At 43.3% G+C, this 22,310-nt stretch overlaps 1 protein-coding gene across 1 annotated transcript in view; it reads right to left on the bottom strand.

The window, feature by feature from the left end:
• The window catches only part of KCNMB2 (potassium calcium-activated channel subfamily M regulatory beta subunit 2), a 438,205-nt gene that overhangs the window by 12,954 nt on the left and 402,941 nt on the right, over positions 1-22,310 (bottom strand). The window contains exon 4 of the mRNA XM_040431072.1: positions 19,189-19,384. Coding sequence (XP_040287006.1) covers positions 19,189-19,384 — 196 coding nt within the window. The remainder of the gene's footprint in view (positions 1-19,188; positions 19,385-22,310) is intronic.

Here is a 22,310-nt window from a genome sequence, read left to right as displayed (position 1 = left end):
TCCGGTAAAAAAAAAATACCCCGCAGCCATGTTGATTGAAGACACCGCACAAAATCTTGCGCAGTGACGCGATCTTCAATCAAGATGGCTGTGGCCACTTCTCACGCAAATAAATGAGGTGAATATATTTTTTTTCTACCTCAAGGTTTTCAGATTCTGCCGCTCAAAATGTCACAAGAACTTTAAGAAGAAGCATAAACCCAGAAAAATCAGGTGGACCAAGGCCTTCAGGAATGCGGCTAATAAAGAGATGACAGTTTGAATTTGAAAAGAGAAGAAATTAACCTGTTAAATACCAGAGAGAGTTGTGGAGCACGACTGTCGAGGCTATGAAGAGACTAGAAGAGATCAAGCAGACGTGACATGCTCGATATATCATTAACAGACTAAAGAAAGGCAAAGTCAAACAGAACATACATCTTATCCAGGCTCCACTATCTGGAAAAGCAAAAAAGTTGGAAAACAAAATGGTTCAGAAGTTACAAGAGGATGTAGATATGGAAGAGGTCTCATAGAATTGGATATATTACAAGAAAGTTTAGACTGGCGTATTCTTATTCATAATCATAGTCATCTGTGCACATCCATAAGGCAAACATAATTAAAAAAAATAATGGCTGTACACACATATTAGCAGTAAAGCTGAGAAATGGGGATCATTCTAAATTCAAGTGGTACTATACCTACTATTGGAATCAATGGAAGCTCTTAGCACACATTTTGATCAAACTTGTGTCGGGCCCATCCACCACGCGTCAAGGTGGCTTGAGGGTGGCCACTCTTTTAGACTGAGCACACGCCCATCTGCCTGGAGCTTCTGAGCAAAGTACAAATGAAGCTGGTTCCTTCACTGCCCTGATAATGTGGACTTGGATAAGTCCAAGAGAGGCGGTATATTAGTGATAGGGACCCGTCCGCGGAAGCCACCTTGACGCGTGGTGGATGGGCCTGACACAAGTTTGATCAAAATGTGCGCTAAGAGCTTCCATTGATTCCAATAGCAGGTATAGTACCACTTGAATTTAGAATGATCCCCATTTCTCAGCTTTACTGCTAATATGTGTGTGCAGCCATTATTTTTTTTATATAGAATTGGATATAGTCATCATCTTGACATTGTTTCAGTGTACGCTTCAATTTAAAAACCTTTATACAGCACTTTGAACTGTAGCACAAGTTTCACATCTGAAGCCAACAATCAAGACTGTTTTAGTACAGCCAGTCTGAAAAATACATTTTTAGTTCCTCATGAAGTCTTTTGTTTTTTTTCATGTGATCTAGTGAGAAACATTTTTGTTAATGGCTGTGTTTGTCAGACGTTATAAAGCTTTTTGTTGCCTTTCTTAAAAAAATATAAAAATATGCAGAAATATAGAAAATTCCGAAGGGTTCACACACTTTCAAGCACCACTTTATTATCTTGCAGTATGCAGCATAGTTTTTCACTTTTTCATTTGGCCTTTTGTCAATTCTCAAACTCATTAAATTCTAAATTCATTATATTTATAATGATTGGGGTCCAACAACTATGCAAGAGAATGTGATGAACATTAACAATATCTACAATAAATTAACAATATCTACAATTTTGTCTAGAACGCTTGTAGCTTTAGTGAACTTCATCTGATCATGTGTGTATGTAATTACAAATCACTATGTTGTGTCATCTTGTTGAAAAACAAGGAAACCCCGGTGAACATTACCGGCAATCAAGTATTGGGTCAGCCATGTCCTACACACCTGGCATAATAGTACTGAGCATACTGAGGATTTGGCATGTTATAGATGATGAACTGTAGCTGTAATGCCAGGTGCAGAGTTTATAGACCATGTAGATGGTATTGACTGCTAGAGATGTGTAGCAATTGTGAAATGACTTGGTTAAAAGAACCAGTACATATGATGCACAACCTTTCATGGAATAAGGATGTGCATGCACTAGGATGCTGTTTGGTGTATGAGTTTTTTTTTATAACAAGGTACATAACTGAAACAAGTACGGTATTTTTCTCCCATAAAGAGAAAATAGCCATGACAAAGCCTGTGACTCCACTTCACTTCACTTTAAATTAATACTTGTAATGTTTCCAAAAGGATCCGTGATACTATACCAGTACCAGTGTAAAAGAGTACTACAAGTTTCTGATGGAAAACCCACTTTTAATACGCTTTAATATTTTTCTGTACATTGAAGAAGAACTACTAGAATTGTTATGCATAAATATGCTTTAGAGTGCAGGATTTTATTCCCTTTTCTGGTTTTGTCAGAGTATAACGTTATCTGGTCTTGGGTTAGGGTTATGCGATTTTGCTCTAAATCTCCTTACACATTCATATTCATATACATGTACAGTAAGTCTGCACTGTTTTATGATTCTAATTGGAACACAAGTTCTACATATATTTTGTTCTATATAAGAGGGATGGTATCCTGGTATGATAGAACGTATAACACTAGTCACTATGTTAAACATGCACTTTATAATTGTATCACATGTCTGTAATTTAAGATGATTTGTAATGCTTTAAATGTGCTCACTTTCACTGTCTCCATGCTTGAGAAAGGCTCGCAAGAGCTGAAACGTCGCAAACTTTGCCATAACATGGGTGAATAAACAGCTTTGATTTTTTCATCACATTTTGGAGTGCAGTCCTGCTTTTTATTTGATTGTACAGTAAGTAAGATATATACATAGCTGTTCATTCAAATTTGGATCACCACAATGAGGGTATGTATCAATCCCTGAACTTTAGATTCTGGCTTTAAAAAGTCACAAAAATAGGGCTTTACGTTTGGGCTCATTTGCACAAACATTTTGCCACATTTTACATTTGTACACCGCTCACTCCAGTGGAAAGTATTTGTGGTTAGCTATGGTAATTAGTTTCACTTCAAATTTATCAACTGCTACTTTTTAAAAAGTCGCAAAATTGTTGCAATCTTACTCCAGTAAAGGGGTGGCATAAAGAGTTTAATATCATCTTTAGATAGAAGTGTGCACTAAATGTATCAAATATTATGTGACATTTAATAAATTTGGTTTAAATTACGGCAATACAGACTCCTGCAAAACTGACTTTAAGAATTCCTCTCATGTCCCCTTTTTTTAGACTTGCCGTTACTGGGGTCGCAGATTCTGCCGCAACATGGTGTGACAGAGTCTGCACCAGAAATACACTACAAAAATTGCATATATTTGTTTGTAAATGACCCCCATATCCTCGCTTATAGTTGTCATAAATATAAAGGTTTGAAAACAGAATGGTACTTGGCATCAATTATCTCTGCCTGTTTGGATGCATTAAAGAAGTCAACTATTTTCATAATGGAAGGAAATTGTAGATGAGATTAAGTGTTCAGTAAACAGCAGACTGCTTTCACAGATCACTGCTCCACTTGTACTTTCTATAGAGTTCACTGGCCCAACAGATTTATATAAAAAAAAGCTATTTTCTATTCAGAGTTGTCAGTGCTGTCAGGATTCACTGAGCACAGCTGCATGACTCCGGATATCAACAATGCATGGAGAAGGTGAAGAGAAAACAGACAGATTCAGGATTGAAGGGTTGGTAACTGCTAAAAATATAAATAAACTATTAACACATCTAATATATATATATATATATATATATATATATATATATATATATATATATAAATATACACAGTACAGACCAAAAGTTTGGGCACACCTTCTCATTCAAAGAGTTTTCTTTATTTTCATGACTATGAAGGCATCAAAACTATGAATTAACACATGTGGAATTATATACATAACAAACAAGTGTGAAACAACTGAAAATATGTCATATTCTAGGTTCTTCAAAGTAGCCACCTTTTGCTTTGATTACTGCTTTGCCCACTCTTGGCATTCTCTTGATGAGCTTCAAGAGGTAGTCCCCTGAAATGGTCTTCCAACAGTCTTGAAGGAGTTCCCAGAGATGCTTAGCACTTGTTGGCCCTTTTGCCTTCACTCTGCGGTCCAGCTCACCCCAAAACATCTCGATTGGGTTCAGGTCCGGGGACTGTGGAGGCCAGGTCATCTGGCGCAGCACCCCATCACTCTCCTTCATGGTCAAATAGCCCTTACTTTCAAAGTTTTCCCAATTTTTCGGCTGACTGACTGACCTTAATTTCTTAAAGTAATGATGGCCACTCGTTTTTCTTTACTTAGCTGCTTTTTTCTTGCCATAATACAAATTCTATTCAGTAGGACTATCAGCTGTGTATCCACCTGACTTCTCCTCAACACAACTGATGGTCCCAACCCCATTTATAAGGCAAGAAATCCCACTTATTAAACCTGACAGGGCACACCTATGAAGTGAAAACCATTTCAGGGGACTACCTCTTGAAGCTCATCAAGAGAATGCCAAGAGTGGGCAAAGCAGTAATCAAAGCTAAAGGTGGCTACTTTGAAGAACCTAGAATATGACATATTTTCAGTTGTTTCACACTTGTTTGTTATGTATATAATTCCACATGTGTTAATTCATAGTTTTGATGCCTTCAGTGTGAATCTACAATACTCATAGTCATGAAAATAAAGAAAACTCTTTGAATGAGAAGGTGTGTCCAAACTTTTGGTCTGTACTTTATACAGTTGCGTGCCTAGGGTATTTGGCACCCGGGAGGGTAATTTATCTGGCACCCCTCTTCCCCCCGCCGAAACAATAAGAAACTTTATTTTTACATTTAAATATACTGAAATATTTATTTTGTTTGAAATAACATTTTTTATTGCTCGTAAACAGAGAATTGCTCGTAAATGAGAATTTAAAGGGAATCTGTCACCAAAATACAATATAAGCTTGGCATTACACATTTTGTGAAGGAAGGTGAAGAAAAAACTGCTGTTTTTGCACATTTTATATATTTTTTTTACAGGTTCACCTGTTGGGACGGATCATGTTATATTTTTATAGAGCGGGCTGGAGTTTTCACTGATGACGGTGTACCTTGCCCTGATATTAGGGACTCAGCTGTCAGTTAAAGCCGGACCCGTGCCTCTGATCAGCCCTCCATACCTGTACAGCACTGGGACTCAAGTTACGTCCTGCTGCACCGTATAGGTACGGCACTGGTATCCTACAGGTTAATAAGCCTAGTCCTTTCCCATCCCATTTGGGCCCCTTGTAAATTTCTGCCCTGGCACTGGCTGGCAGAAGCCTTGTGACGCCTCAACACCCCTCCCCCCATTGAAAATTCAAGGCAGCAAGGCCCTTAACTTAAAAAAATACTTCTCTAGTCTGTCTAGTCTTCTGCCTCTTGTCTGCACACTGTTCTGCCACAGTGCCACTATGACTGTATGCACCACTCCTAACTGCCACACACCACAGTGCCACTGTGACTGTCTGCACCACTCCTAACTGCCACACACCACAGTGCCACTGTGACTCTCTGCACCACTCCCAACTGCCACACACCACAGTGCCACTGTGACTGTCTGCACCACTCCTAACTGCCACACACCACAGTGCCACTGTGACTGTCTGCACCACTCCTAACTGCCACACACCACAGTGCCACTGTGACTGTCTGCACCACTCCTAACTGCCACAGTGCCACTGTGACTGTCTGCACCACTCCTAACTGCCACACACCACAGTGCTTTTTGCAGGCTCAGCTCGGCGGCAGTGTATCTGCAGACACACACTGTGACACACACAACACTGGTGAGATGGTCACTTCACTAGAAGGCACAGGCCGCACAGCACAGCCGTTTTCTTGCTCAAGAGCACTGGAGCAAGCGGCTACAAGGAAGATGCAAGGTTTTCCCGCCTGGAAGGTGAGCAATGGCGAGCATACAAGTGAGATAGGTGTGAGCGCGCTCTGTGGCTTATCAGAGCGCGCACGCAGGGGTGGATTAAGTATATCATAGGCTGGGGGCTGTTTACCCATCTTGGGCCTCCTCTGTCCATTTACCCCCGACCGTCCCCTCTTTCGTGTTGTGCCCCATGTTTATTTTTTTATGGTAAATATTAAAGAAAACTATGCCACGTTTATAGTGTAGTTGCCCATTACTCCTGAGGATGCCAGGGATCTGGCAAACATTATGGGGGCAGCGTATGAAGCGATTTTAGAGGACGGCTATCGTCAGTGCTGACCCTAAACCATATAATCAATGCGATTAATCAAGGAAAAGGAAGCAATAGAGGGACGAGTGGTGACAGTGCACAGAACCACATCCTGGTGCAGAAGTGAACGCAGAATAATACACTACGATAGCTCGCCGGTGAAATTATTATTACAGATTATAGGATAAATGTAAATTGGGAGCTATAAGCCATGGGGGGGGGGGGGGGACGGTTTTTATTTAGTAGAACCTAATACCCTTCATTTATCTAGGTCATATTTGTTGAATTGACGTCTATCATATAATCCCCCAGCCCCTCATAGTGTATAGCGTACAACACTCCGCAGTATACAGTGTAATACCCCACATTATACAGTATATAACATCGCCCAGTATACAGCACCCCATAGTATGCAATACACAGTATAGAGAACCCCACAGTATACAGTATAGCACCCTATAGTATACAGCACCCCACAGTATGCAGTATAGCACCCTATAGTATAAAGCACCCCACAGTATGCAGTATAGCATCCTATAGTATACACCACCCCACAATATGCAATATATAGTATAGCACTCCACAGTATACAGAGCTCCACAGTATATAGTACCCCACAGTATATAGTACTCCACAGTATGCAATACATAATATAGTATAGCACCCCACAGTATAGCATCCTATACCATACAGTATAGCACCCCACAGCATACAGTACAGCAGTATAGCACCCCACAATATACAGTACAGCAATATAGCACCCCACAATATACAGCACCCCACAGTATACAGTATACAACACCCCACAGTATACATTACCCCACACTATACAGCACCCCACACTATACAGTAGCTTACAGTATAATAGCATAACAGCCCCTGTAACCTTTTCCTGATGTAATCTTCACACAAAAAAAAGCTCCACAATTATGTCAAACTTCAGCAGCAACACTCCTGGAAGAGAGAAATGATCTTTTATTACCTCACAGCTATGTGACCAGTAATATCAATATGTTACTGGTCACATAGTGATGATGTCATCAAAGGTCCTTTCTCCTAAGAGAATCACAGCTCTCCTTTCTTGCAGAGGCATTGGGACGGGCGCTGCTCATCCCGCCTGAACAATTCAGATTCAATGAATGGCAATGGCAGGATGCGCTAGCGCTGCTAGACTCTCAGTCAGAGGCTGCCTCTGATTTCTGAACTCTCTCACAGTTCCCTGCCTGAAAGCAGGCAGGCATGGCAGCACCCCCCTGTATAGCTGGCAGCCTGACACCCAAGTTGGACTGCTTCCCCCGCCCCTCCAGGCACGCCACTGTGTATATATATATATATATATATATATATATATTTATATATATATATATATAGTGGTGAAGTGAACGGTAAATGTGTGGTGAGTGTGTATATCTGTCACGTTCCAGCGGTTGTGTACTGTCACGAGGGTATCTAGAACCACGCCTGACTCCGTTATACCCGGGGTCAGGAAGTCGCAGCGGTTGCCTGCGCGCTCTATGTAAGATAGGGCTGTTTCCTTATGGTAGCTTTCTGGGTTTGCTTTGCAAACCCTTTTGGCTCACTCAGGGATCCGTAGCTCCTTCTCCTCAGCTGTTCCTTGTCCAGCACTCCCAACCTCCTTATATTCCCCTCTCACACTTCTCTGGTTGCCAGATATAGAGCTTCCTGCCTGGACATCTATTCTGACCCTCTGGAGCTGTGTTGTTGCGTTCTCTGGTTGTTGGTCCAGAACGCTACCCTCTGGATCCCTGTTGGACCTTTGTGGTCTGCTGTGGTCGCCCACCTGGGTGTATGTGTTTGTCTGTATTGTCTGTCCTCTCCCTGGTGTTTCCCTCTTAGTGTCAGTGGTGCGGACTAGCGATCCCACCGGCCCGTTCACTATCTAGGGCTCATTTTAGGGAAAGCCAGCGTTTAGGCAAGTGATCGCCGCACGGGTGAGGAACCCGTCTAGGGACGTCAGGGCAGTCAGGTGCCAGCCGCAAGGTGAGTCAGGGGTCACCACCTTTCCCTCTCCCTTGGGCAGGGCTTTCCCTTTTCCCTCCCTGTGCGTGTCGCCGGTCATTACATTATATCTGGCCCTTATTTTGTGTAGGTAAAAAACAAAAAAACAAATTGCTGCTCTGTCCAAACAGTTTCATGGCCTGTCTTTGGAGGTGGCAGGATTGAAGGCGTCGGTCCTCCAGCAACAGCAGCAATTACAACTGACCGCAAGCCTAGTGGTTGCTACTGGTAACCAGGTTGTTGCTGAACCCAAGGTCCCTCTCCCTGACAGATTTTCTGGGGGAAGGGAAAAGTTTTTGACATTCCGTGAGGCCTGTAAATTATATTTCAAACTGAGCCCTTACTCCTCTGGTAATGAAGACCAGCGGGTGGGGGTTGTTATTTCCCTGCTGCAGGGGGACCCGCAGTCCTGGGCGTTCTCTTTACCTACTGATTCCCAGTCTCTTCGGTCAGTGGATGAGTTTTTCGGGGCCTTGGGTCTCATATATGACGACCCTGACCGAGTTGCACTGGCTGAATCAAGATTACGGAGACTCCTACAAGGAGAGCGGCCGGTAGAGGAGTATTGCTCTGACTTCCGTAGGTGGGCTACGGATACCCAATGGAACGACCCGGCTCTCAGGAGTCAGTTCTGCTCTGGGTTATCCGAAAGGGTTAAGGATGCGCTTGCATTATATGAGACCCCCTTTTCCCTTGATGCGGTTATGTCCCTTTCTATCCGTATAGATAGACGCCTTAGGGACAGGTTGAAAAAACCGGAGCCATTGGTAACCCCTCTCAAGCAGCAGTTAGTCTGTACGGACTTAGACGAGCCTATGCAGCTAGGAGGAACTACTCGTCAGGTCCGTCCTCCTGAGGCTCGCAGTAGGCGTGGGGTTTGTTTTTTTTGTGGGGAGAGGGGTCATTTCATTAATGTCTGTCCTTCTTTCCTCAGAAACAAAAGACCGTCGGAAAACTACTAACCCCAGGCTGTGTGGAGGATGTCAGCCGGAGGGTATACGTTTCCTCCATACGTACATCGCAATTTGTGTTGCCAGCGGTTATTGTTTTTGGTGATAAGACTGAGACTATTTCTTTCTTTCTAGACAGTGGAGCAGGCGTAAATTTGATAGATGCCCATTTTGCCCGCACTATGGGTTTGTCTCTCTGTACGCTACAGAGACATATTCCCATATTCGCTATTGATTCTGCTCCTCTGTCTCAGAGAAACCTCACCCACATTGTTCATAATTTACACCTTCGGGTAGGGGACCACCATAACGAGATGCTTTCATGTTATGTTCTGGAGGGGCTTCCCACTTCGGTAGTGCTGGGTCTTCCCTGGTTGGTAGCGCACAATGCAGTGGTGGATTGGCAGGCCAGGGAGATATTGGAGTGGAGTGAGCAGTGCAGAGAAAATTGCTTAAATAGCAATTGCTTAGTCGCCTCCATAACTACCCTACCTACATTTATTTCGGATTTTGAGGACGTTTTTTCTGAAAAGGGTTGTCAGAAGTTACCACCTCATCGTCCTTATGATTGCCCGGTTAACCTTATTCCCGGCGCAAAATTACCCAAGACCAGGTTATATAATCTTTCAGGTCCAGAGAGACAAGCCATGAAAGATTATATCTCCGAGAGCTTGGCTAAGGAACACATCAGACCCTCTTCTTCACCCGTGGCTGCAGGGTTTTTCTTCGTTAAAAAGAAAGATGCGTCCTTGCCTAGATTTTCGCAAATTAAATCAGATAACCATCAAAGACCCATACCCTCTTCCTCTCATTCCTGACCTGTTTAACCAGATTGCGGGTGCTAGGTGGTTCTCCAAACTTGATCTTAGGGGGGCCTACAATCTGATTTGTATTAAGGAGGGGGATGAGTGGAAGACAGCATTTAACACCCCTGAGGGGCATTATGAAAATCTAGTCATGCCTTTCGATCTGACCAATGCTCCTGCCGTCTTTCAACATTTCGTTAACGACATTTTTAGTCATCTAATCGGCAGGTTTGTGGTAATATACCTAGATGATATTTTAATTTATTTGTCGGATCTGAAAACACATGAGGTGCATGTCAGACAGGTACTGCAGGTCCTACGGACGAATAAATTATATGCTAAAATTAAAAAATGTGTCTTCGCCGTTCAGGAGATACAATTCCTAGGTTATTTTTTATCTGCTTCAGGTTTCCGTATGGATCCCAGGAAGGTCCAGGCAATCTTAGATTGGGATCTTCCTGAGAACCTCAAAGCACTGCAACGGTTCTTGGGCTTTGCAAATTTCTATAGGAAATTCATTAAAAATTATTCACTTATTGTAAAACCCCTGACTGACATGACTAGGAAGGGGACTGATTTTTCTAAATGGTCTGACGCCGCTAAAGTTGCTTTTTCCTCTCTAAAAGAGAGGTTCACCTCAGCACCTGTACTAGTCCAACCTGATGTCTCTCAGCCTTTTATAGTTGAAGTCGATGCGTCAGAGGTGGGAGTGGGGGCGGTGCTGTCTCAGGGTCCGTCTCCTGGCAAATGGCGTCCTTGTGCTTTCTCTTCTAAAAAACTATCTGCAGCAGAAAAGAACTATGATATTGGCAATAGGGAACTATTAGCTATTAAACTAGCGTTTGAAGAATGGCGTCACTTTTTGGAGGGGGCAGTCCACCCCGTCACTGTGATTATGGACCACAAAAATCTTCTGTACCTCGAATCAGCTAAGCGTCTCACCCCTAGACAAGCTAGGTGGTCGCAATTTTTTACCAGGTTTAACTTTGTGATTACCTATCATCCTGGGGCAAAGAACACCAAGGCTGATGCACTATCTCGTTGTTTCCCTGGAGGGGGTAATGTGAGTGATCCGAAGCCCGTTCTTTAAAGAGGAGTGGTTGTTTCTGCGGTACACTCTGTTCTGGAGGGGAAGGTGTTAGAGGCCCAGGGGGACGCCCCGGTCTCTTGCCCCTCAGAGAAATTGTTTGTAGCGTTGAACCTGCGTTTCGAATTATTAAAGGAACATCATAATTCGGCACTTCCTGGGCACCCGGGTAGTAAAGCAACCTTGGAGCTATTGTCTCGTTGTTTTTGGTGGCCAAGGTTGCATCAGGATGTATTGGATTTTGTGTCTTCTTGTTCTACCTGTGCGCGCGCAAAAGTTTCACATACACGTCCTGCAGGGTCTCTATTACCACTCGTCATTCCCAATAGACCATGGACACATCTGTCAATGGATTTTATCACTGACTTACCTTTGTCTGCGGGTAAAACAGTTATTTTGGTAGTAGTGGACAGGTTTAGCAAAATGGTACACTTCATTGCGTTACCCGCACTACCTAATGCTAAGACTCTTGCTCAGGTATTCGTCAGTGAAATCGTGAAGCTTCACGGGGTCCCCTCCGATGTTGTTTCGGATCGGGGTACCTAGTTTATTTCTAAATTTTGGAAAGCTTTTTGTTCCCGTTTGGGGGTACACTTGTCCTTTTCCTCAGCTTTCCATCCTCAGTCGAATGGACAGACTGAGCGTACCAACCAAAACCTGGAGACATATCTAAGATGTTTTGTGTCTGAAAACCAAGAGTTGTGGTCATCATATTTACCGTTAGCTGAGTTTGCCATAAATAATCGTCGTCAGGAATCCACTGGCAAGTCACCATTTCTTGGTGCATATGGTTTTCATCCCCAATTTTGTACCTTCAAAGAGGGGGGGTCTTCTGGGGTTCCCGAAGAGGAACGGTTTTCGTCATCTCTTTCATCGGTATGGCAGAAGGTGCAAGCTAACTTGAAAAATATGGGAGGTAAATACAAATGCATGGCTGATAAGAGACGGTCGCCAGGTCCGGACCTAGGAGTGAATGACTGTGTGGTTGTCTACTAGGAATATTAAATTGAAAGTTCCCTCTTGGAAACTGGGTCCTAGGTATATTGGTCCTTACAAAATTGTAGCCATCGTCAACCCCGTGGCTTTTCGCCTGGAGTTACCTCAGACTTTTAAAATCCATAATGTCTTTCATAAGTCGTTACTCAAGAAATATGTTCCACCTCTAGAACCATCACCGCTGCCACCCCCTCCTGTTGTTGTGGATGGTAATCTAGAATTCCAGATATCCAAAATTGTTAATTCTCGTCGGGTCCGCCGCTCTCTTCAATATCTGGTGCATTGGAGAGGTTACGGTCCCGAGGAAAGAATGTGGGTTCCTGTGTCTGAGGTAAACGCCGACAGGCTAGTTCGGGTTTTTCATGCCTCTCATCCTGAGAGACCTGGTCCTGAGTGTCCTCGTAGAGAGGGGGGTACTGTCACGAGGGTATCTAGAACCACGCCTGACTCCGTTATACCCGGGTTCAGGAAGTCGCAGCAGTTGGCTGCGCGCTCTATGTAAGATAGGGCTGTTTCCTTATGGTAGCTTTCTGGGTTTGCTTTGCAAACCCTTTTGGCTCACTCAGGGATCCGTAGCTCCTTCTCCTCAGCTGTTCCTTGTCCAGCACTCCCAACCTCCTTATATTCCCCTCTCACACTTCTCTGGTTGCCAGATATAGAGCTTCCTGCCTGGACATCTATTCTGACCCTCTGGAACTGTGTTCTTGCGTTCTCTGGTTGTTGGTCCAGAACGCTACCCTCTGGATCCCTGTTGGACCTTTGTGGTCTGCTGTGGTCGCCCACCTGGGTGTATGTGTTTGTCTGTATTGTCTGTCCTCTCCCTGGTGTTTCCTTCTTAGTGTCAGTGGTGCGGACTAGCGATCCCACCGGCCCGTTCACTATCTAGGGCTCATTTTAGGGAAAGCCAGGGTTTAGGCACGTGATCGCCGCATGGGTGAGGAACCCGTCTAGGGACGTCAGGGCAGTCAGGTGCCAGCCGCACGGTGAGTCAGGGGTCACCACCTTTCCCTCTCCCTTGGGCAGGGCTTTCCCTTTTCCCTCCCTGTGCGTGTCGCCGGTCAATACATGTGCCCACTGTGCCACATGTCCTACCTTCTCTAAGGGCGTTGTCTAAGTGAACCCCTCGATCTTCACAGTACCCCTGATGGTGGGGATAGACTTTCCCGAGGGGAACACTTGGTCGCTACCTCTTGAGGAGGATTGGCACACGAGGCAGCTGGTTCAGGCAAACCAGGAGGTACCTGAGCAGGCTGAGTTGTAACCAGGAGCAACAGTGCAGGACTGAAGTATAAGGCAGAGGCAAAGTAAAGCAAGCAATAGGTCAGGGCATGCAGCACAGATACAGGTCAGGCAATCCAGGTTGGCAACAGGAGAGTCAAGGCTAGCAGGCAGGGATCAAACAGGCAGCAGAGTCCAGAAACACAAGCACGAGTCAGGTACACAGGAGCACAAGCAGAGATAACAGCAACCTATCAGGACACAAGGACCTTGACACTGAGTCATCTGGGAAGGGGGCTGAGCCACTAAAATATGTGCAGGAGGGCTAGGATTGATCAGCATGGTCATATGACCTAACCCCTAAAGCACAGGAAGTGACGTGCACCGGCTCTTAAGGAAGTGCTGCAGGGAACAAGCAGCAAGCATGCTGTGTCCAGGGCTGAGAGGAAACTGTGGAGCAGATCCCAGAACAACAGTACCTACACATACAGAGCCCAGGACTGCAGCGGTGAATGGGAAGCACTGGCAGCAGATCACCATTGAACACAGTGCCCGGGACAGTGGTGGTAAGCAGGGGAACAGCGGCGCACAGCAGCTGCTGTTACAATATCTCAGTCCACACCCCTAGTCCACTACAAGTGTTCACCTGGCCTGAGGTGAGGCCAGGAGTGATAATTACTTGGGGATAAAGCAATCCTCAGAATGTGTGGAAAGGGGGGAATTGAAAAGGAAGCCTGCAGAGGTTCTGTGTGGTTCCCGGCAGGAGGGCTGGGGCCACAAGGCTAAGGGTTTTGGGGGGCCCAGCGACGCCTGAATAAAGGAGATGTCACACGGTCAGAGTCCGGAAGACTATTGGACCATATCCCCCCAAGGTATTGCCTGGTCACTGTCAGGAAGTCTGGTGGACCGAGACCCAAATGGGTTGCATTGTTTACAGCTAGGGAGCTGTCTGACCGCATGGCTGAGTGAACTGGAATACCACAGTGTGAACACTGACCTACAGGTAGGTTAGGGAGACCTCTGTATAGCGAGCGCCTAGCCGGGCAAGGATTTATTGTTTTGTGTTGATGTAACACGTTGTGATGTGAAGCTGCGACTTCATTGTGATGCCAAACTTGGAAGTGTGATGTGCTGTGTGACAAATAAAGCACTGTTTGCGCTTGAAAACCCCCTGTTTGGTGATAAGTGTGTCATTGCTGACCCCCTGTGAGAGAGCGATACCTTAGAATATATATATATATATATATATATACACTGCTCCAAAAAATAAAGTCAACACAAAAATAACACATCCTAGATCTGAATTAATTAAATATTCTTCTGAAATACTTTGTTCTTTACATAGTTGAATGTGCTGACAACAAAATCACACAAAAAAAAAATATGGAAATCAAATTTTTTAACCCATGGAGGTCTGGATTTGGAGGCACCCTCAAAATTAAAGTGGAAAAACACACTACAGGCTGATCCAACTTTGATGTAATGTCCTTAAAACAAGTCAAAATGAGGCTCAGTAGTGTGTGTGGCCTCCACGTGCCTGTATGACCTCCCTACAACGCCTGTGCATGCTCCTGATGAGGTGGCAGACGGTCTCCTGAGGGATCTCCTCCCAGACCCGGACTAAAGCATCTGCCAACTCCTGGACAGTCTGTGGTGCAACGTGACGTTGGTGGCTAGAGCGCGACGTGATGTCCCAGATGTGCTCAATTGGATTCAGGTCTGGGGAACGGGCGGGCCAGTCCATAGCATCAATGCCTTCGTCTTGCAGGAACTGCTGACACACTCCAGCCACATGAGGTCTAGCATTGTCTTGCATTAGGAGGAACCCAGGGCCAACCGCACCAGCATATGGTCTCACAAGGGGTCTGAGGATCTCATCTCGGTACCTAATGGCAGTCAGGCTACCTCTGGCGAGCACATGGAGGGCTGTGCGGCCCTCCAAAGAAATGCCACCCCACACCATTACTGACCCAATGCCAAACCGGTCATGCTGGAGGATGTTGCAGGCAGCAGAACGTTCTCCACGGCGTCTCCAGACTCGTCTGTCACATGTGCTCAGTGTGAACCTGCTTTCATCTGTGAAGAGCACAGGGCGCCAGTGGCGAATTTGCCAATCTTGGTGTTTTCTGGCAAATGCCAAACGTCCTGCACGGTGTTGGGCTGTAAACAAAACCCCCACCTGTGGACGTCGGACCCTCATATCACCCTCATGGAGTCTGTTTATGACCGTTTGAGCAGACACATGCACATTTGTGGCCTGCTGGAGGTCATTTTGCAGGGCTATGGCAGTGCTCCTCCTGTTCCTCCTTGCACAAAGGCGGAGGTAGCGGTCCTGCTGCTGGGTTGTTGCCCTCCTACGGCCTCCTCCACGTCTCCTGATGTACTGGCCTGTCTCCTGATAGCGCCTCCATGCTCTGGACACTACGCTGACAGACACAGCAAACCTTCTTGCCACAGCTCGCATTGATGTGCCATCCTGGATAAGCTGCACTACCTGAGCCACTTGTGTGGGTTGTAGACTCCGTCTCATGCTACCACTAGAGTGAAAGCACCGGCAGCATTCAAAAGTGACCAAAACATCAGCAAGGAAGCATAGGAACTGCAAAGTGGTCTGTGGTCACCACCTGCAGAACCACTTCTTTATTGGGGGTGTCTTGCTAATTGCCTATAATTTCCACCTGTCGTCTATCCCATTTGCACAACAGCATGTGAAATTGATTGTCACTCAGTGTTGCTTCCTAAGTGGACAGTTTGATTTCACAGAAGTGTGATTGACTTAGAGTTACATTGTGTTGTTTAAGTGTTCCCTTTATTTTTTTGAGCAGTGTATATATATATATATATATATATATTTATACATATAATTATAGATCTAATGTATCTAATCTCTGAGCTCCCCCTAGTGGTAGTTGCAGGCAGACAGCTTTTTAATATGCGAAGTGAAGCAGGAGATTTAATCAGTGTTTTGAGCCAGTTTTCGGGTGCACATGCATTAAGAAATATGGTGTTCAGGATAAGTGGGATATTTTTGAAGTGCCAGTTCCACTTTTCCGACATAAAGTTGGATAAAGCGGGTGAGGCTGAAGATAAAAAAAAATTATTTATTTTTTTAAATTAAAATTTCTTCTGCTTAGTGAAAAAGATTGTAAATTCATCAGAGGAGTTATGCGTTTAGTTCTGCATTGTCTGGGAGTGTTTGATCCATGCATACTGGGAAATTGGCGCTGTAAAGGGCCCATACTAAGATTTGCTATAGGCCCCTATGGGATCTGTGTATGCCCCATGATGTCCATAAAATGTGTTATCAGCAAGAGTAGTAGGATCTCTAGCCGAGGTATGCACAATCTTTTCTGGTCCATGCTCCGCATTATCAGATTGAACCAATCCCAAGGGCCACAGTAAAACTTAAAACTTTCCAAATAATTAGCACTATCCATGGTGCTGAATTTCATTGATTTCTCAACACTGTATGGGGCTATATTTGTTTTTTCATGTGCAGGCATAGAAAGGCTTTTTATTTTACTTTATATAAATTGTCAGAAGTTGATTCACATTGATTAAGGTGTAGTGAAGGATAACATCTATTGAGTACATAATTCCTTAAAAAACTGCATTAGGCTGCTCGATGGTAACAAGGCTTTGGGCTATGGTGCTGAATTCATTTTTAGGTAGTTGTTATTAAAGTTATTTGTTCTATTTACACTGTTTGGCTACATTAACTTTGTCATAAATATTAAAAATGTAATTTTATTAATGGGTATCACAATCGCTACTCTGGAAATGGATTGTTAACATGTTGATGATGTTGTTACTGCAATAATAAAATTATTACACTACTTAAAGGGGTTCTCTGGGAATTAATTAATGAAAATACTTAAATAATATATTCCCAAATACCTTTCATTAGTTATAATGGCTCATTTTGTCTAGGGAGCAATCATTAGGAGAAACAAAATGGCTGTGTTTCACCTGATTAACATAAAACAGTGTTTTAATCAGGTCAAACAGCTATATGTCTATGCAAACAATTTGATAGGGAGGTCACTGGTGACAGATTTCCTTTAAAAGCACCACTTTGCTGAAGTAAAAATGCCTCTAAGGCATTGATCTGAAGTCTATGTGGGGGATAAGTCTCAGTTGATGCTGCTCCAAAAAGGAGAAATCTAAAATAAAACTGCAGCACTCGGCAGTCTTCAATTCATGCTGGTTTATTCACCAAAAATTGAGACGTTTCGACCTCCCTGTCTTTCTCAAGCTTGAGAAAGACAGAGAGGTCGAAACATCGCAATTTTTGGTGAATAAACCAGCATGAATTGAAGTCCAGCGAGTGCTGCTGTTTTATTTTTGATTTATTCTGGATGATTTGGGGATGCTACAGACTGGTATCCAACACTGCGGGCACGATCACCATAGAGACTTTTTGCATTTTATTCATAAGTGCTGCTACTTTTTTTCTCTTTTTTGAGCTCCAAAAAGGAGTACATGCATGTGCCAAATTTATTATGTGCTATAAACACTTTTGACAGTTTTATATATTAGAGAAAATGGTGTAAAGTATGTCAGACATGAGAAAACTCTATAATATGTCTAGTGAGTTACTCCAAATTTACTTTCTGCACTCTGTATGTTGATGAATTTGGTGCAATTAGTTCACAACAATGATAAATCGTCCTAATGTGATTTCAACACCCAGACTGATTCAGGATCCTATGTGGATGAATGGAAGGAAAGATTTAGGGGCACGTTTATTAAGACCAGTGTTTTAGACGCCAGTGTTAATAAACCCTATACCTGGTGGTGGATCTGCCGGACTTATGAAGAGGCGCCGACCTCTATATAACTTCGGTGGATCCACCACCGCTTCTAAATGTAAGACAGCTTCCTAGCTGTCTCACATTTAGACCTTATTCTACGCCTTAAACAGGTGTGGAAAATGGTAAATTAGACAGGCGTCTGACATCCCCGCCCACGCCATGGGTTAGATTTCTGGAAACCAATACCAGAAGTTGGTAATACAAGGAGAGAACGTATACAGGATAGATACGAGTTCTCTTTTTTATTTTTATTTTTTTATTCACACCCGGTTTTGTCTTCCAAAACTGCATTAAGAAATCTGACCATGTGATTTTATCCTTACAACTGCTATGCATAAAGCCAAAGTACAATGTATTTCACTTACCCTCAAACTCCAGTTTTGTCTTTTCAAGAAAATCTTATTTATCTAACTAAAACATTATACCGTAAAGAAACAGGCACATGCTCAGTACATACCTGCACAAATACACATAATTACATTGCACTCTAAGGGTACGGGCACATGGTCAAGTTTCTGCATGTAGTTTTGGAAGCCAAAATCAGGGGGGGATCATAAAAGGAGAGAAAGTATACAGGACAGATACAACTTCTCTTCTTTTTTTAATTCACTCCTAGTTTTTGGCTTCCAAAAATAAATGCAGAAGACTTGCCGTGTGGCCGAAATCCTAACTTTATACAGAAAAGCTCTTATGCACACTCATATACACACATGCTCACATGTGCATACACATTAAAAAGTGACACACACATGCACACTCGCTATATATATAGTCACACATGTATGAAGGCACTCATAATGCCTACTTTCATTATGCCTACAATTTTATTGGTTAGGTGGCGACAAATATTTTTCTCCCCTAAATTTTGCTGCTCTAGGCATCTGCCCACAGGTGCCTAGTGCAAAATATAGCCCTGATTATATACTGTACACTGAGTTCTGTTTACTGCCGTGCCTCTCCCAATTCCAAGCATGAGCAGACTGCCATCTGTTTCTCATCTCTAGTGAAAAAGTAACTGCACTCTCTGCTACTGTTTTCTGGAGTCCATCAAACCAGGTTCCAAGGATTTAAAAGACATGAAAAATGTAGATATTTAACTCCCATATCATGGAGGACATGAGTATTCTTATGACAAAGCCTAATGAAGCATAGAGATACCTTAGAGAAAGAGCAAATCCTCCATACAGAATAGTATTGGGTGGCCTTTATGAAATCCTTACCTCAGAATTTACTTTCAATGTCTCTTCATTGTGATATAGAAGAACTTTTTGTCCTGAAGATGTCAGGTTTACATGGACCTGCAGGCAGGGATACTGAGAGATTTTCCAGCAGTCCGGGCCACAACTAAAAGAGCAGTTGAACGTTTCTGTTATAGAAGCATTCAGTAATGTGCATTGGGTCTCTTCTGTCCAAACACTAAGAGAGATATAAAATAAAATGTAAGGAAATCATAGCCTTGATGTGACATAGATGAATACATTCCTTGTGTGAGAGCATAATAAAATTTCTAACGTGATTGACTGACCTCAGCAGAGATAAGAACACTTCAGGCTAACCATCAATATTATTGTGGGAATAAACATGTACAACTAATGTATAACTAATATTCACATGCAATTGCAATGGTCAATTTAGGCATTGGATGTCTCTGTTACCTGTGACTAGAAAGAAAGCTGTTGTGGAAGATGATGAAGAAGACTACTTGGACCAGCTTGTCTCAGATTTTTGGGGTTAAACAAGTGGAATAAAATAATTTAAAATGGACCTGTCACTTTTCCTGACATGTCTGTTTTAATATATAATTATATTGTACATGAAATAACAATTCTGAAGCATCTTATAATTCTGTTATACCGTTCCTCTTTTATTTCTCTTAGAAAGTTATGAATAAATTGACAACTGGGTGTCATCATTCCACTTGTCAAGGGGGCATGTCCATACAAAGTCTGGTATGGTCAGTGTCAGAGTGCAGGGACTCCTAGTTGTGTCAATTTCTAGGAATAACATTTCTAGGAATAACAGAAGAATGACACCACATAGAATTCTAAGAAACTATGCTCCAAGGTTGTTATTTGACAGGAAATAAAAATAGACATGTCCGTTTTTTGTTATTTTTTCATATTTACATAAACCATAACTTTTTTCTGTCATATAGTCATATTGGATCTTGTATACTTGTACATTTTATAGGCATCATTTTGGTGTACAAACTAAAGTATTGTAAAACTTTCATTTTTTCGATGATAGCATGAAAAAACACTATGATTTTGCACAAGTGTTTTTAGTTTATTTTTCATGCATATAAAATGTGCTAGAAGTGACATAATGGGGGAGATTTATTAAGGCTGCTGTGCTACACTGTTCCCCTGCCTACTGCTGCGTTCCCGGGGGCCGTATTCAGCTGTGATCTTCTGCCAGTGTTTCCTTTCAGCCCTGGCATACTTGCTGCTTGTTTCCTGCAGCATTTCCTTATAAGCCGGCGTGCGTCACTTCCTGTGCTTTATGGGTTGGATCATGTGACCTCGCTGACCAATCCTAGCCCTCCTGCACATATATAAGTGGCTCAGCCCCCTTCCCAGATGCTTCAGTGTCAAGGTCCTTGTGTCCTGCTAAGGTTCCTAATATCTGCTTGTGTTCCTGACTTGTTCTTGTATTCCTGGACTCTGCTACCTGTTTGATTCCTGTCTGCTAGCCCTGACTCTCCTGTTGCCAACCCGGATTGCCTGACCTGTACCTTTGCTGCCTGCCCTGACCTATTGCCTGTTTGACTTCGCCTCTGCCTCATCCTTCGGTCCTGCACTGTTGCTCCTGGTTACGACTCATCCTGCTGACAATGCCTGTACCTCTGGTACCTTTCTCAGGTACCTCCTGGATCACCTGGACCAGCTGCCTTGTGTGCCAATCCTCCTCAGGAGGTAGCGACCTGGTGTTCCCCTCGGGAAAGTCTATCCCCAACATCAGGGGTACTGTGAAGATCCAGGTGTTCACTTAGACAACACCCTTAGAGGTGGTAGGACACGTGACACAGTGGGTTCATACCCGCTGCTTTGTGACACCGGCTTTCCCATACACCAGTCTTGATCCCTTGTGTGCCAGAGTGGGATGCACCAAATTTATCAAGAGGCAACTGTGTTTGCAAGCAAAAAAGGCAATCTTTCAATATTTTTTACTTGAATTTGTTGTTTGTTTTTAAAAAATGTTTACTTTTCTTTTTTTTTTCCTATGTTCCACTAGGTGACTTGATTATTAGATCTTCTGATCACTCATATAATACACTGACACACTTATATATTCCATTTTATGTCAGGTACTGTAGTAACTGGTATAGTTCCTATTCAGTCATTTCAAAGGCAGTGTTGAAATTGCCATCCACAACAATCTGCTTGCAACACCATACATATAAGGCATTTGGGGGGGAAGGGGTAAAAGATGATTAAGTAGTTTTATCAAATGTGATGCTAGGCTAATGATGGCATAGAGAGAAAAAAAATATATCCCCCATGCCAACTCCCCTTCCCCCCGCACCATTTGGATTAGCCTATTTTGAGCCTTCAGGAATGATTATTTTTTTCCCATAACAATTTTGTATTTTTCAGCCGATGGATGAAAGCAGAATGATGAAACTTATTTTATGGGACAAGTTGTAGTTTTTCTTAGCATCATTGAAGGGTATATATGATTTATTAATTAACCTTTCATAATTTGGGGGAGATTGGCATTTTTTGTTTGTTTATCGTAGGGTATAAATTATATGTTGACTTTTCTACAGATTGATACAATATCAAATATATACCATTGTTTTATGTTTTAGTACTTTTGCACAAAGAAGCATGTTTTATGGTAAAGCAAACAAACAAACAAACATTTCTTTCATTGCATTATGAGACCCAGGACTTTTTTTTCCCATTGATGTAGTATAACATACTTACCTGACCGGACTCCAGCAACATGAGACTCAGCTCCGGCACCCACACACCGGGAGAGACACACTGCTGAGACATGCCCCCCAGTGACGAGGTCGCTTCTCTAGCAACAGAGTGCAATGCTCTGTTTCTCTCCACAGCATGCGTGCGCAGGGGGAGATTAACAGCGGGTTGAATGACAGCCCAGCTGCCCAGTTACTATGTAGTTTGTATCCGGTCATATGAAGTGCTGCGTCCATGGACCTATCAGGTTCTGATCCAGGGACTTGGCGCTCTATTTTAATTCCTTCCTGGCCATACACCTTTTCCAGTGATAGTCTTTGGACTCACTAGCTGTGTTCCTAGTTCTTGTTCCTGTGCTTTATTGGATTGCTCATGCTTCTGACCCCAGCTTGTCTTCTGACCACTCTCTGTCTCTC

This window comes from Bufo bufo, chromosome 4 (genome assembly GCF_905171765.1).
Source record: "Bufo bufo chromosome 4, aBufBuf1.1, whole genome shotgun sequence".
NCBI lineage: Eukaryota > Metazoa > Chordata > Amphibia > Anura > Bufonidae > Bufo > Bufo bufo.
This window is presented reverse-complemented; position numbering and strand designations above follow the sequence as displayed.